Source organism: Lathamus discolor, chromosome 1 (assembly GCF_037157495.1).
Source record: "Lathamus discolor isolate bLatDis1 chromosome 1, bLatDis1.hap1, whole genome shotgun sequence".
Classification (NCBI taxonomy): domain Eukaryota; kingdom Metazoa; phylum Chordata; class Aves; order Psittaciformes; family Psittacidae; genus Lathamus; species Lathamus discolor.
This window is the reverse complement of record NC_088884.1, coordinates 61,453,732-61,470,219: the sequence shown is the minus strand read 5'-3', so window position 1 is coordinate 61,470,219 and position 16,488 is coordinate 61,453,732. Positions and strand designations below refer to the sequence as shown.

The 16,488-nt window shown below is 41.6% G+C and overlaps 1 protein-coding gene across 3 annotated transcripts in view; it reads right to left on the bottom strand.

Moving 5' to 3' along the window:
* ITPR2 (inositol 1,4,5-trisphosphate receptor type 2) overlaps positions 1 to 16,488 on the bottom strand; it is a 261,899-nt gene that overhangs the window by 228,151 nt on the left and 17,260 nt on the right. For all 3 annotated transcript variants that reach the window (XM_065673846.1, XM_065673864.1, XM_065673855.1), the window contains one exon: positions 1,599 to 1,669. In XM_065673846.1, the coding sequence (XP_065529918.1) occupies positions 1,599 to 1,669 (71 nt within the window). The remainder of the gene's footprint in view (positions 1 to 1,598; positions 1,670 to 16,488) is intronic.

Below are 16,488 nucleotides of genomic sequence, written 5' to 3'. Positions count from 1 at the left end.
ACCCCGGATCAGTGTGCCCAGACATTCTTGATACTGTTGAAATTACTTTAAAAAAAAATCAAGAGACAGTAAAGTCAACTTTTTTGTTCTTTGCCTTTTGAAGTTAGGAAAAAAGCAGCATGTACAGTTCAGTATAACTGTACTGAAGTTATAAAGTCAAGGCCTCAAATATTAAACAACTTAAAAATTAAGGTTGTCTTTTTCACCTCTGCTCAGCTCCTTGATGGCAGGCATTTGGTTGCATTCTGCAATTATACCATCACATGCAAGTCTTTTCCAGTGACCCTTGTCTCATATAGAAACCTGGATATCTTCTATTTTGAGAACACATCAGGCTAGCTAAGTGGCTGAAATACTGTCCAAAAAAATCCCAATCTGAAGTTTTGTGCAAACTGGAAGCTGTGAATTAAACATGCATTTGCAGGCAGCGAGAGGACGAAATCACAGTTAGGAAGCCTGAAAGACACACTGGAGAACTATAATCTATCCTCATCCCTGCTATCAAGTTATTTCATCATGCAAGTGACTGAAATTTATTACTATTAGTTTTGAAGTACACATCTTCACTTTCTCAATTTCCAAGCTCTGCTGATGTGCTGAGTACTCACAGCTGGAACTGGAACCAACTGCTGATGTTTTCTGGATTTGCAAGGGGAAAAAAATCTTGAATACTCTGAGAGAGCAGAACTGAAGCCTCTCAATGACTTAAACACAACTTTTTTGCAATACTAGCATATACACACTACAGCATAATAAAATAACAAGGATAAGTGTGTCAGTGCAACCCCTTGAGACAGATAAAAGCAGTCATAAAAACTCCTCTTCCTTGCTCTAAACCAAGAAAACCATAACTGTCTTTATCTCATAATGTGCGTGAATCCACATTTAAGCCAAAAAAGGTCTGGAGCAGGCTAGTAAGGCTCTGCCTTGGCACAGCTAGAGCCAATGGCTTAAATTAAGTACAGACCCAGACTGAGAGTCTATTTTTATTTCATTCCCTGCATATAAACACACTGAATTTCTGATACCACAGGTGTATTTTTCAGTATTTAAGAAGTAGAAACTGTGTGTTATCAGTGCATTGTTATTTTTTCCAACAAGCAAACCAGCAGAATTATCAAAATCTACAAAGTCATGTCCAAGAAAGTTGAAAAAAGACAGGATTTTAAGGAAAACAAAAAGCTGTAACAGTATTTGAGGGTAGTCTTAAAATGTTGTCTTATCTTTTAAAAAATAAACAAACCAGCAGCTCAAGTACTTCTGAGCCTCACAAGCTTGTTTTCCATTTACAATAAGAGCAGGGCTGGAGCAAGGAGTTGGTCGCACCGCAAGGGATCAGCATTTGATATACAGAACACAGCAACCCACTCTTGGACTACAAGAAAATTAGTCCCTTTCCCTGTGTTTTCCACCTACCCCTCCTGCTTTCACTGATTTGGTATTTAGTTCTCAAAATATTCACATTCCAGCCTGAAACTTCAGCGACGTGTTCACAAACCATGAGGGCATTTGGGAACTTACATTCTGGTAAGGCAAAGTGCTGAAGGAGTTACAACATGCACAAATCAGTCATCAAAGAATTATCCGTAGGTACTGACCTCTGAACTTCTTTGGAGGATTAGCAAGGTCACCTGCCTCTGGCTGAACCACACACCGGTCATCCACTAACCTAGAAAAACAGAAGTTATCACACTTACTAAAACATGCATTTGACATCAGAGTGTATATATACATATGTATATGTGTGTGTGTATATATATATGCAGAGACATACCTGTCACAGCACAGATACTGCACATTTCTCTAATTTAATTCAAAAAATACTTACAAACTTTTACTCAGTTACTAAGCATAACCAAAAAAAGAAAACTACATTTTCCTCCAAGAAAGATTTCCTCTATTGAACTAAAATATGGCCTGCGTTTCCATTTAAAGCCAATTAAAGTCCCTTTTGCTAGATCATGTGCATTAACATTTCATGTAAAATTCTTGTTTTCTTTCATTAGAAATAGTTTGGTTTTCTACACCTCTCAGATTCTCACAGCCTTTACCCTAGGGCACAATCCAAAATCCACCAAAATCAACACAGAGACTCTAAGCCACTTTAGAAAGAGCTCAAAGAAAAATATTGGGAAGGTACACTTGTATCTGGTACGAGAAAGGACATCTAAAGCACTGCGGGTTAGCTTGGCCCTACGCTTGCAAGCTGTTCTGTGCTCACAGATTCCTGCATACCCACTAAGGACTTCTAGGGGTGTGCACAGCAAGCAAACCTTATGTGGGTACCAGAGCATACATGGACCTGCTTACACAATCTTGCCATGCACGGGGGTTTCTCCAGTGCCCTGCTGTTTCATAGCACTGTTTTAACTAGAATTTGAATCTGGGATCCAATAAAGCACCTTGGGTTTAGTCTTTAAACATTCTACTGCTTTTCACCATTTCCAATCTTTTTCTTCTGGGGATGCATGCGGAATTAAGTTTCAGCTCCGAACAAAACTCAAAGGACCACATTTTCTTTTGCTGAAATGAATAATAACTTATTTAATCCATAGCACAAAATCTAACTAACAAATCAGATCTATTTCTCACAATATTTTAGAAGTTAAATAAGCAATAAACTTCGAGAACATAAATTGTTAATCTTATCACAGAACTCCCTACACATAAATTCAGCTTCCTTTCAGGAAGCATCTTGTAAATAATCTGCCTGTTTCAAACAATTATTCAGGAAAATCACGTTAAAGGACGCACCACTGCCCTGCCACTCCACAACAACAGTCTTAGCAGCATTTTCTGTGGGAAATTGCCAGGAAAAACACAATTTGGGTTCAGCCAAATTACGCAATAGATACATTCAGTTTTCACACAAGCTGGTAAAGGCTTTGCAACCAGCCATGAGTGCACCAAGACCAATCCTCCAGCATACCCATGAACTCTCTACCTCTAGCAAGCTGCCTCTTCACAAGCTGCCCACTTGCAGCTCCCAGAAACAGAAGTGAAAATGGTAGAATTTTATAAGTCAACAGCTTGGTTCTCATAGCATACTTGGATGCAAATGCGAGGTGTCAGCGAGAAGGGAGAATTGAGGTAATGGTTCCAGGATCAGGCAGGGGATCTGCTATTGCCTTATGGAGTTGTGTTTTTCACAGTCTAGGTTTGGCCAGGCTTAACAAGAACAAGGCAAGGTTTGGAAAGCAGGACTGAGGAAGAGCCAGTGCTGCAAGATCTGTCTATGATCTAGAAAGCTAAAGATTCTTATAAACAGCACCTAAAACCTGGAACGTTAAACAGAAGTTTTGCAAAGGATTTTAATGCCAAGAAGTACTCCCCCCTCAACAAAATCCCTAAACAGAATAAACCCGTAAGGTCTGATCTTTAAGCACTGTCAGGATGGAAGACAGTATATTGGAAGCTGAATGAAATTGACAAGGAACATCTTGTGTTCCTTGGTGACAAGTTGTGTACTCTATTGATGCTAAACTTTCATCATTGGCACCACATCACCATAACAAATGCCATATAGAAAACAAAGTGTTGGTGCTGAGAGAAACAAACAAGAACCTGCACACTGAGCCAGTAAGCCACAGTGTTCAAACACATTTAACTTCAAACATGTCAAACTTGTAAGGCTCAGAAAATAGATATTGAATAATTAATACCAATCACTTTCATTTAAGCATCCTCTAAAGGCACAAGGATAAAGACCTGAGTTCTGCACTTATTAGGAGCCAAAGACATCAGACAAGACAAAGGAGAAAGGAACTGCTGCTACTCCCATCCTAGAGATGTGACAGCACAGAAAGATGAATTGACATGTGGCAGCACAATGGCAGGACAGAGGTAAGGCAGACAAGATGCACCATCTCCTAAGACCTTTCTCCATGCCTTAGCTTCTGACACCTTTGTTCCTTACGAAGTATCTTACAACACATGACAAAAACATGAATAAAGCATTGCTTTGCCTATAAAGCAGCCTTCCAACAACTTAATCCCCAAAATTTCCACACAATTACATTCTTCCTGTATTCCAACCGTATGTCCTTCAAAATGTTCAGTAGCTACTTGTTTATGGTGGATGTGTTTGTTACGGTACCATAGTGAGCGCATAGTTGCACATTGCACATGATGCAAGACTGCAGCCTGCTCTGTAGACTGAAACAGAAGAGGCTCTTCAAACACAGACCACTTCCTCCAATACACATTTCAAATCCGACTTTTCTTACCAAGCCAAAAAGCAGCTGTTGGTTTGTTGCTGAAGCCTGCTGGGTGGCTGCGTTAAGCAAGCAGTAATTCATGACCTTTGCAGAATGCAAACAATCCATCTGAGATGTGCGAAACGGAACAACAGGCTTGACTACAAAAGGTCCTGGGCACCTGCAGCTTCTGTCAGACAATGGCACAGCATGTTTTAAGATCACTCACTTGCTGGTTTGCATAGGACTCCAAAGTGCACCAGACAAGACTCTGATAAAGGCAGAATTTTCTGTATTATACCATCATATTTGCAAGCTATTTAAGTACCAATTGAAATTATTATGCCAATATTCCACTTCTTCCCTTCCAGGTTGTTCAGCTTGGAGAAGACTCCAGAAAGACCTTATTGCAGCCTTTCTGTTCTTGGAAGGGGCCTATAAGAAAGACAAGGAGAGACTTTTTAGCAGGGCCTGTTGCAATAGGACAAGGGGTGATGGTTTTAAACTGAAAGAGGGGAGACTCAGGCTGGACATGAGGAAGAAATTCCTTACAGTGAGGGTGGTAAAATACTGGAAGCAGTTGTCCAGAGAGGTGGTGGATGTGCTACCCCTAGAGACATTCAAGGCCAGGCTGGATGTGGTTCTGGGCAAAGTGATCTAGTTGAAGATATCCCTGCTCAATGCAGGGCAGTTGGACTGGGTGAGCTTTGAAGGTCCCTTCCAACCCAAACTGTTCTATGATTCTATTCAAGCTACTCTATCACCAAAGAAGCTTTGCCAAACTTTAGAGGGTTCAGTTCTTCAGCTGAACCCTCTAGATGATACTGCTGCTGCTTTGTGCCCCAGTAGCTGGCAGATACAACATGACTGCAGTTCAGTTTTTCATATGTTGATGGCATATAAATGGCAGGAGTTCCCTGCACATGTATGATATGATTTTTATTTGTGCAAGTTCTTCCCTGAACACAATAAGTATCTGGTTTACAAATAATGCCTCCAAGTAACTGTTGCACTGCTGCAGTAATCAAGTTGTACAGTAGTTCACTGCTGCCTAAGACAAATCATCAGAAAAGTCAAAATAATAATTACAGCCCCAGACTTTATTCATAGCCCTTTGTATTCAATAATTGCAGAATTGTGGTCTGAAAGTAAAAACATTCATGGGATTGCTTGTCTTTGATGCCCCGTCTTTTTCCCACTGTAGCCAGGGAAAGCTTTTCCACTTGCTGCAGGGGAAGCAAGGGCTGTTCCTCACCATACCACCAACCTCACAGACTAGCAGGTATTTCAGCCATTAAGACATCATGCTACAGTGTAGAAAACCACATTAAATGAGAACTGAACCTATCTAAAGCAATGCCTGTTTGTTAAGGTGTGCTTCTCAGCAGACGCAGGTAGGGAAAGCAAAGGCAGCTTTCAACTCTGTCAGTGGTAGCCAGGATAGCGCACCATATCATGTAAAGTGGTCACAGCACAAATATGTTCATTTTTCTCCCTCCTTTGGTGGAGTTCAATCTGTCCTTTCTCACCACATGCAAAGCCAAATGTGTATAAGCATTCAATATCTTGCAGCAGTGAATTCCATGTAGAAGGTAGCACCTGTGTAAACGTATTTACAAGCCATTACAAATATAGTGCCTCTCGTTGTTTCCGCATCAAAAGGACAGGACCAACTTCTTCCAATACTATTCATCATTTGTTTTCAGAGCTTGCCTAATATGAACAACTTTAAACTACCCATACAGCTTCTAACATCACTCCGCTCCCTGAGCAGAAGCAGGGAAATAACAACTTGCAGTAATTCCCACTATAGCTTTCTACCGGGTACAGCAGCAGTCTTTGTAGGGACTTTCACTGAAAGAACAGACAGAGTGAGACTCTGAAGAACCAGTGGGGACTCACTATGTATTTGGGGAAACAGGAGGAAGGCTGCACCAATGGCAGGAGCAAGACTAAGCGGTAGCAGTGTAACTGATAAGGCAGGTATGTTGGCAAAAGAGGCTAATGGTATCTGGGTTTTCAGGTATGAATCACATATGCCGGGTGAGTCTTCATGTCCTACAAGCTCCTCTGATTACTTAACACAGGCTAAAGGTAAATACACCAAAGGTTTCTAGGAACTTGCAGATGTAGCATGAGGGTCAAGGAATAGTGGTACAGCTATAAACCTAGAAAAACTCTTCAAATTATGAGTTATTTTAAATTAACTGCTGAGGTACATATTGGAAGAACAAAAACCTATCAAAGAAAAAACAGAAAGGAATGATGATGGATCTTATGAATTTTAGGGCTCTTTCATAATGTAAGATGCTTTTAAGATTGTCCAAGGAAGGAGCTACATAATGTCCATTTATCCCTCTTTGTGCCTTCAATTTGAAAAAGTCTTCCTGAAATGTACTTTTTCTCTTCCTACCAACAGACTTCCACTTTTCATAACCAATGTTATTAAGCAAAACAATACCTAAACAAACACGCACACAGACTCTCATACATATACCTATACATACATGCACGTGTGCCTAACTTGTCAAAAAGTACAAGGCCCAGCTACTGATGCCTGTTATAATACATGAGGACGAGCGGAACTCAGCTTGGTACTCTTTATACATATATAAAGTCTTTTACTCCTGAAAAAGCTGAATAAACTAAGCTAGAGGCAACTTCTTCAATCTAAGACACTCAATTGCTCAGCTTTTACTCTTAGTGGTATCATTATTTCACCGTTCTGAGCAGCATAAGGCCTAACAGCAGCAGGAAGAGAGGGCAATACTAACAACAGACATCAGAAAGATGAGCTGGACATTTTAATTGTCAGTAGAGCCAAGCAATACATCTTTGTTCCACTTCAGTTCACAAATCACACTGAGGCTACATCCCAAAGACACAAAACCTCAACACTCCTTTGTGAACAAAAGACCAGCCCTCAAAACCTCTCCTTCCTTTGCTCCTCCGTCATCTCTTCAGATACACAACCTCCTTATCAAAAACACTCCTCCAGAGCACCTTCTTCTCCTCCTAACCACAGCTACAAAGCCTCTCCCATGCTCCACACAGTAACCATTTAGGAAGAGAGCTTCTAGTCATATCACTAAGAAGCCAACCAATAACAAACAATAGGTTATTAAAATTTTGCTGCCCTGGAAATCAAGCATCAAATACCCAAGTGCCAAAACAATCAGGTCCACCCAGTTCTTCTCCAAGTCCACCCACTTTCCATCTCATTGAGCCTCTTATCAGGCATCTGCGTCAGCCCACTTCTTACTTGCTTCAAGCAGTCTCTTGCCAAAAATCTACAGTCATCATATCTCACCCTTCCCAAAATGTGAGTTCATATACCTTTGTGACTACCAGTTCTGATTCAAATGATTTACAGCTCTATGATTTAGCTCCACTGTACGAAATTTACCCCTTTTCCTGTCTCCTTCCTTTCCGCAGACAAATTTTTCAGCATCTTTTCACATGTGTGATTTTTCAGGGTCTCCCATACTAACCCCAACTTGCACAGCACTTACAGCAGGACTATTAAGCCTCTGTACCATTTAGGAAGATTCCTTGTTAAAAATCCCTTTTGATAAATGGGAGGATCACAATTCATAATATTTAAACAAAAACCGCACTACATGCCAATGAGGTGCAGCAGCACAGAGAGAGACACAAAGTCTGACTCCTGCCTGCCTCTGGCTTCAGCAGCTTTATTCTTTCCTTTCTAAATAAATTTTAATTGCAATAAACGTAAAGCTTAACACAGGTTGAAAGAAGCTATTAGATCACAGAACAGTTGAAGATGGAAGGGACCACAGGCGGTGCTCTACTCCAATCTCCCTGCTCAAGCCAGGTCACCTAGAGCACATTACTCAGGATTGTACTCCTGCACTGGAAAAACAAACTTCTATGCATCTAAAAATATTCCAGACTTCTTAAAGTGTCTTAAACAGCAGACAAATTTCACCACAAAATATCTCAGCTACACAGATCAGCCATTCTCGTCATGCTGAAAAACGCTCACACAGGGCACTTTGAATTGCACTTTCGAATGCCATGGAGACAGAAGGGCAGAAAGCAAGGCACAAGGCGCATACTGAGAAACGAAACAACAGCATGCTAGTAGGCAGCTCCACAGTTGCACTAACAAACGCACTAATAATCAGCCTTAAAAGATTTTTTCTTTATCTGATCATACATTCATACATTCTCGTAACTGCACCTGCAGGCTTGCATGTTGGAGGGGAAGAAACAAAACAAAACCAGAAAGCTGGAAGTTTTTCCAATTCAATTAAGTAATCCAGCTATAAATCCTGAATGCCACTTTGTTATTCTTTTGTATTGCATTATATCCAGTCATGCTTTTAGCTTGTAAAGGCTTCAGGAACCTGTTCAGTAGGATTTGTTAATCCTTTTTTATGGGTACACTTACATTTAAAACATTGTACAAAATGACATAAATTGTAAGGAGAGTTAAAATAAATGATTAAATAAAGTGTTATAGGGAGAGTTAAAATAAATTATTAAATAAAGTGTTATTTGGTGATTACAGTGCAAGGGTGAGGGGAACGATTCTTCAGTTTTAGTCTCAGTTTTGCAACTTTCTTGGCCTGCATAATAGTTAAGTCATTTAAGCACAAGGAAAATGGTATTGAGCTTATCTTGGGCATACTAATTTTTGCCAAGTAAATAAACATTCACACAGTATTTCAAGATCCTCACAACAATACAAACACATTAAGGCACTTTGCAGTGCTGCCAAGCATACCTATTTTCTGCTGTCAAACGGGGACTTGGGAAGTGTCAATGGGAGGAGGTGTGCCAGCCCACCCCACCCAGCTCATTCCCCAGTCACACAAAGTCCTTCTATGCTTCTCCAAAAAGCTGGGGGTGTGCTCCCAGGCTTGCTCTGGCTTCAGTCTGTCTCGGTACCTTTGAAAAACAAATTACATTCCCATAAAACTGAGGAAATGTCTGATTCCTTCCTTTTTTTCTTTTTTTTTTTTTTTTAATATGAAAAGTGAAACTCTACCATACAAGGATGTTGTGGTAGCCTAAAGGCATTCAATAGAAGAAAGTCTTGCATGGGAAAACATACTGTTTTGGATGAAATTTGTATTAAGACATTCTTCTACAGCTAAGAAATAGAAAGGATATAAAGTGGTTAGCAGGAGAGCTTTCTGAAAGCAGTAGTGGCTTGCAGAACACAGGCCCACTAACAGCGTGCATCACCTGGGAGACTGGACAATTTTTCTGTTACTGGCATTTTCTTTTTCGGGTGTAATCTTGGCTTTCTTTGAACTTACTGGCAAATTCTCCACTGATCTCTCTGAGGCCAAGATTTCACTCCAGTGATCCTACCTTCCCAAAAGTGCACTGGGGGCGAAGTGCTGTTTATTAAATAACAAGCAGTGCCAGCACCATGTGCGTGGCTATATCGGAGACCCTTCAAATGGAGGTAGCCCACGACCAGCAAAGCTCACCACTGTCAAGAAAAGTTCACCTGGATACAGGATGGCAAAATGGCATTCTGGTGGCCTGAGTTCAGCTATGTAAGCATAAGATGTCTAGTTTTAATCCGCCATCTGGGATCTTTTTTCAGTCAAGACTGAGAGACAGGCACCTCCAGAGGGCAATAACTACCTGCTCTAGGGCAGATGTTTAAAGTAAGAGCATGAAACATCCTCCTGACACAGCCTTTCTCTCTCCCTTGCCTACTGGCTCCTTGTAAGAGGACTACGCTTTGGCAAAACTTGTTAAGTGTAACCCCCAACCATTTTCGGACAGAGGTACTAATGTTCTGCCAGGCCTTCCTCCTAGTTCAACCTGAACACCTGGCATTTTTTCTTGTGCCTGGCTGAGATGCCAACAAGAAACCCAGGTGGATCTGATTGAGACATTCCTCCTGCCCCATCTACCTTCCTTCTGTGCACCCCTCAGAGAAACAAGACTGATAACACTGCACTCTTGGAGGAGCACACTCCCTACTAGGTTTCGAACAAGCAGAGAAAATGTTATGTTAATGTCCCTACACATAGGGTACAAGGAATACTTATCTCTTGAAGTCTGCAAAATCTTTTGTTTAAAAGAGCCAGAGTGACCTACCGTGTATATTTGAGGGTGAAAATGTTTATGCTGATGCAGTCTATCTCAAAAGATTCCAGCCACTGAGGTGTGGTGGAATAAAAGAGAAAAATCTCCCTTTAGTTTCAATTAAGCTTGCTCAGCTATTGCTCACAAGGACAGATGTGAAGGACCACTTCAGTTAATTGTACACAAAATGAAGACGGTAAAGAAAACTGTATTAATTACTCCAATTTTGTTAAAACTGGAAATTCGATCATTTTAAGGCAAGACTTTAAAAAGTAGGACACTGCATAAATAAACATAGGTATTAAAATATTCCTTCTTCAAGTATATTATCATACATTAAAATCCAAAAATGTCATCATCTGCTCATTCGCTCAGCAGTCTATTTGAAATGTTATCCCACATACAGTATTCAGCAGAGGCTTTATGTTCATGCTCTTCAGGGCAAAGGCCACATACAGCAAACATCCATGATAATCTCCAAATATTCCTTCTGTTTATTTTAGGAGCATCTGAGGCATCCTTCATCAAAGTGTTTAAGTACAATCTAACTTTCACAGCTCTTCTACTTAATCCTTACTCCAACTAGCTACATATTGAATGCAAATACTACAAGTCTAGGATTTGGCCCAATACAAACACGATGCTTACTTAGAAGTAAATCAGAAAATCAAGATTAAACACGTAACTTTAACTCCGCTTGCTTACACCTTAAGTATGCGTAACAGGTCTGCCACTCAGCTCTCCCACCGTGTAAACGTATGGATGAAGTAGAATTACTAGGTATATTGACATAACATATATTAGCAACACTGACGCTGTGACCACTGTTGAACAAAAATGCAATTTTTGGGCTTATGCAAGTCTGCATCTTCACATGAATTTTAGGCATGTAATTCACTAATCAGTCCCTATCTGAGTAGCTTAAATTCCTATGGTACATAGTGACTTCAAAGAAGAGGACCTATTAATAGCATCACTGGTCTCAAAATCAAGTAGACACACAGAACTCATTGCAAGGTTACCTATTCAGCCAGAGACAGCAAAGCAAAGCCAGCAGCATAGAGAAAATAATCACATTCTAAAGGAATTCCGCATTCAGCTTCCACCATAAGAATTTGTGCTTTTTGCTCAACTGCGTATATAGCTCCATGGCACGTATTTGTGAACATCCTCTTGAAAGGACTGTTTTGAAGAACTGTGCACTAATGAAAGGCATTGGAAAATCTGAATTTGCCACTGTTAACACCATTTAATGAAAACAGAGAGAAAGGTTTACACAGAAAAATACTGTTGAGAAATGCCAATATCTGTCCAGTGATCCAAAAGTGACTTCATCACTGAAAATGGTAATGAAAGCCTTCACACCTACACATCAAAACAGCAACACATTGTATAAATGAAGCATAAGCAAAAGGCGAGAATTGGGAAACTTACATTTGGCTGAAACAGCATAACGTAAAAATATTGTTGCTTAAGCAAACCAGCCTCCAATGCTACTGTAAGGTCTCTAACGAACCTCAACAATTTCTGGGACAATAAGATACATATAGAAAAACACATACATACGCAAATACATACATACAAATCACTGATCCTGCAAACACAACTTGGAATCTAGATCCTAGAAATCAAACCAAGTTCTTTCTCTATTTTGTAACATAAATAGTAATAATCTGACAGACCAATCCGTGTCACACTGTGTAAAAATGCGTGTGGAAAACATTTCTTAATCAAAATGCTGATATTTTACACATTTTGCAGTGTTTGTTTCACACAGCAATGGCAAATCTTCTGTGCCTAACATTTTGCTAAAAAAGTTCCCCTTTTTTAGGTAATAGATACCCAAATACACTATGTTACAAACTCATTTATATGTCAGGATATTGAATGAAGAAAGGACTCTCCTTATTTCAGAGCCCTTCAAATGGTGACAAGTCCTGAGATAGTGTGAACAAGTGTAATTCTACTCAAGTTAGTCAAACAGCCCTTTTCTACAATAACTCAGCATTGACCTAGCTCTCTTTATATTCTTTCCTTAGTCTACCTTCCTTTAGCTGCCCAGAGGCTCTCTTCAAGGCCAACCAGCAATACTGCGCCACCATAACCATGCATCACAACTTGAACCCACACCAGCCACAGCCCCCTTCCACGTGGCATACTGTATCCTGTCACCAGGGACAAACTTGGGCTTTACACCAGGTTCTTGAACCTTCCCCAACCACCTTCTTGCTGAGACAATGCTCTGGAAGTAGAGCACTGCCTAGTTTTGCTTTCAGATAAAAGGAGACAGGTCTCAGTTTAAGAGCGCAACCATCATCAAGCTTGTACCCAACATGTAATTCAGCTCCCAAAATCCTGCTGCTGGTTTCAACATTTACTCCTGCCTCCAGGGACAATGACTTGGTTTGCAGAAAGTCACTGAACTAGGTCTGCTCACCCTTTGATATGTGTCCAGCTTTCACTGATGGTAATGAGAACTATGCACAGCTATTAAAGGATAAGAGATAACTTCACATCAACACGTGTTCCAGTTCTCCCAACAACAGATTTTATTATGTTCATTTTGCAGTGACAAATGTTTACAATTCTTTGCAGCTGGGCCAGGTCATTTTGCATATTGTCTTCTTCACTTTTCTGTTACTTCTGCAGCAAGTTAAAAAAACACCTTCCGAAAAAAAACAGCTGAAAAATTGCAGTGACTCTTTTTACGTGTTTTGAAACTGAGCGGAGCCAGTTTCCTACTGGGAGAGATCATTTTGGGAGCTGTTCCAGATTCTCTCAGAGCTGCTTTCCCAGTTGCTGGGAGCAGCTCTTGGAGCCTTTTGCCACACCTACACCCAACCTGTACATGCTCGCTTAAGAGAGTTACATGTACCAGCACTAAGCAGCAATCTGAAGAGGAAATGCTTGGAGAAAAAGTTGGGAAGCAGGAAAGTAAAAGAAAGAGCAGCCATAAGCAAAACAGTAGCTTCTGTGCAGGTATATGGGTATGAAGGTGGAAAAAGAGCCAATGCATTGCTCTGCTACTGGAGTGACTCTTTCCTATGGAAAAATGACGTAATAAGCAGGTTCAAACCTCAAAACCGCTTCAGACTTTTCTCCAATTGACCACCATGCAGACTGGCATCCCCTCTGGTCTTAACACTGTGACACTAGACTCACAACCACAAATTCAACGTGCCCAAGAACACTCTCAAATGCTGAGGCCATGCAGCAGAGAAAACCCTACATTTACCTCAGCAGACTTCAGCATTCAAGCCATGGTGGATGTACACTGCAGGAGGAGCTTCCAGGAACCCTCCATCTCTGCCCCTGCGTGGGATCCAGGGACAGCATGAGTATCAAAATCACACCAGGAAACTGAGCAGTTTGCTGGTACCAACCATTGCACCCAAGCACCTCAGAGCACACGTGAGCACGTGTTTATTAATGGAGACACGGCAGAAAATTTGACAATGGTCTCATCCTTGGCCTAGCGCTTCCACCTGCACTCTCAGTACTGACATTATGCTGAGCTGGGACAGGATGGGATTTGTGTCACTACATAAACATCAGGGCAACAACTGCTGATCACCAAAGAGCGCTGGCTCCCAGGCTGTGCTGTCAATGGTCCAAATGTTGTATCACCTACTAAGGTGTGTCTTAACAACAAGCTCTGTTATAAAGAAATAAGTTTGGCCTTCTTCGTTAAGGCCCTCCAGTTCTGCAGCATTCTTTTCAGCTGAAAGAAAAGCTTCCAGGTCTCCTAGTACAGTTTATCCTGACACCGTAACAGAGGTAAAATGCCTGCAAAAAATTGCTTTCTCTTTGGAGAGCTCAGGTCCTTTTATCACTTACGTACACTCACTGGGAATTAACTGGCAGAGAAACAAAGACACCACGTCTTCCAGAAAAGCCTGCACTTCAGCGATATATACGGATAAATAGAAGAATGGCATCCACTTCATTTTTCCTTTTAAGTGCATTAACACCTCTACACACGCTTATTAATGCTCACATTACAATCCCATTAAATCCACGAGTTTTAAAGATGTGGACTACGTTTTAGTTAGGAAAAAGGAGCATGGTTTATCCTTCTGAATCCTTTCTGAGCAGAAAGCACTGCTATTCTCAAACATGATCCAGCAATACACAGCACACCTTCTTCCTCCTGTGCCAAAGTATATATCACAAAGAAAGGCAAACCAGCTTGAAGGTTACAACTAACTCATGTTGCAAAAGTTTTCAAGGCCAAAGCAATCAACTCTAGAAGAACTGCAACAGTATCACACGTTTTGTTCTAAATCTTGCAATTTTTGGTATCTTTACTATTGGCCTACTTCCTGATGCTGTAAGATTGTATATTAAGGAAACCCCTACTTTCACAGAAAAGGAAAAGAGCACATGTTGCTTGCTGTCGCCACCACCCAGAGAAACACGAAAAATGGCTGTCAGCTCTGAAAGCTCGGAACCCAGAGGACCGAGAGAATGAATCCATGCACAACCACTATTTTAAAGCTCACGATTTTTCAAACCCCCCTCTTGTTGGTAGGGATCTGACTCATAATTTTCAGAAACAAACAGGAAGCACTGCAGACATCTCCAAGTATTTCCTCTCCCCACCCTCCCTTCTACCCACCCCCCTCATCTTCTACTTAACTTCTGGACACTTTATTATTTCTTTTGCTACGTCTGCAGTGAAATGTCACTGCTCTATACTGGCTCCAGTGTGCTAAGGTACACAGACCTTCTTTTGCTGAGATCAAAGGGAAAGATGCCTTTCCACCCATTGACTAGACAAGGCGAGGCTTCCACACAGCCTCTACACCAGCTGGGAAAGCAAAGCCCCCCCACCACAGACTACAGCATCACATCGGCAGCCCTTCCCAGCAGCAAGCAAAGGCTCTCCGGTCACTCTGCCCTAGGAAGCCTGAGCCCCAGGGCTGGCAGGGGCAGAAGCCAGCTGGCCAGGCACTGGACGTGACCCTCCCCACAGCAGAGTCCTGCCGAGTGGGACTTGGAGCAGAGAAACAGGATGAAGAAGTGTTAGAAGGTAATGTGCCGGGAAAGCTTTTTTACCTTACTCTGTTTATTACAGTGCTTCCTTCCATTGTATGCTTGGGGGAAAAGAAGAAAAATCATTTCCCCTTCTCCATTCACCACCAGGGCCTGTCACAATGCTGGGCAAGCAGCTGCTTAGCACTGGCTGGCAAGAGGCATTGCGGAGGGAGGACCTCAGGGCCAGCGCCTCTGCGCCTTGAGCAGAGCCCTGACTGCAACTTGCACTGGGAGTTTTTATGACCATGACTGCCCAAAACATGCCCTCAACCAACAGGTGCGTGGGGAAGGGGCAAAATCCAACATGTGGGAAAGGCCGGCAGTGGGACAGCACACTGACAGCCCCAGTGTCTCAGGGAGATGTGGCATGACGGGGCAGGAGTCCTGCATCTGCTGGAGTGAGCTGGGGAAAACAACACGAGTGGCAACAGGAGAAAAGAAAGGACCTGGTTTGAAGAAGACCATGCAGCTAGCACAAGAAACTGGAGCTAGGTGAGAGTGTGGTGGGTGATGGAGTAGTCATCATTACTTACTCCTGCATGACCAGCACTCAGCCAGTGTGGTGAGAACCATGGAGGCACGCGATAGAAAGCTACCCGTTTCCCTTTTCAGATCTGTCAGTGCTCTCAGGCTACTCTTTTGTATTTTCTTGATGGAAAAAAAATAAAAATAAAAAAATAAGTGGGATACATTCTAGCAGCCCTTCCCAGAAAGAAAATGTTCCACTTTTCAGGGTACTTTATGTATTCCATTTCTTTATGTTAGTGTATAGTCTTAAATGCAATCACAGGCAAGCCTGAGATCCTGAGGTTTGTATCCATGCCACCCTGGCTCCCATAGTGACTTTGACTGTAGCAGCAAGGCTGCCCTGCTACTGGGCAGTTTCCCTGGAAGGGGAATGTAAACACAAGAAAAAAGGAGATACCAGAATTCCCATCTAGTTTCAAGTTAAATAAACTAATTGCTGTACACAATCCCATTTTAAAAGTCCTGCTAAAGTCAGCCTAATATTGCGCAATAACATTCAGAACAGTATTCTAACCTTTTCCTTATCGCTCCACAACCCGCTCGGACACCTTATCACAAGAAGTCAACCCAATGCCTGGCACATTAAGATTAAAAGCACACTCAGTGCCTTAGCTACGATTCCCTATTCATTTGTGTATAGTAAATAATACTA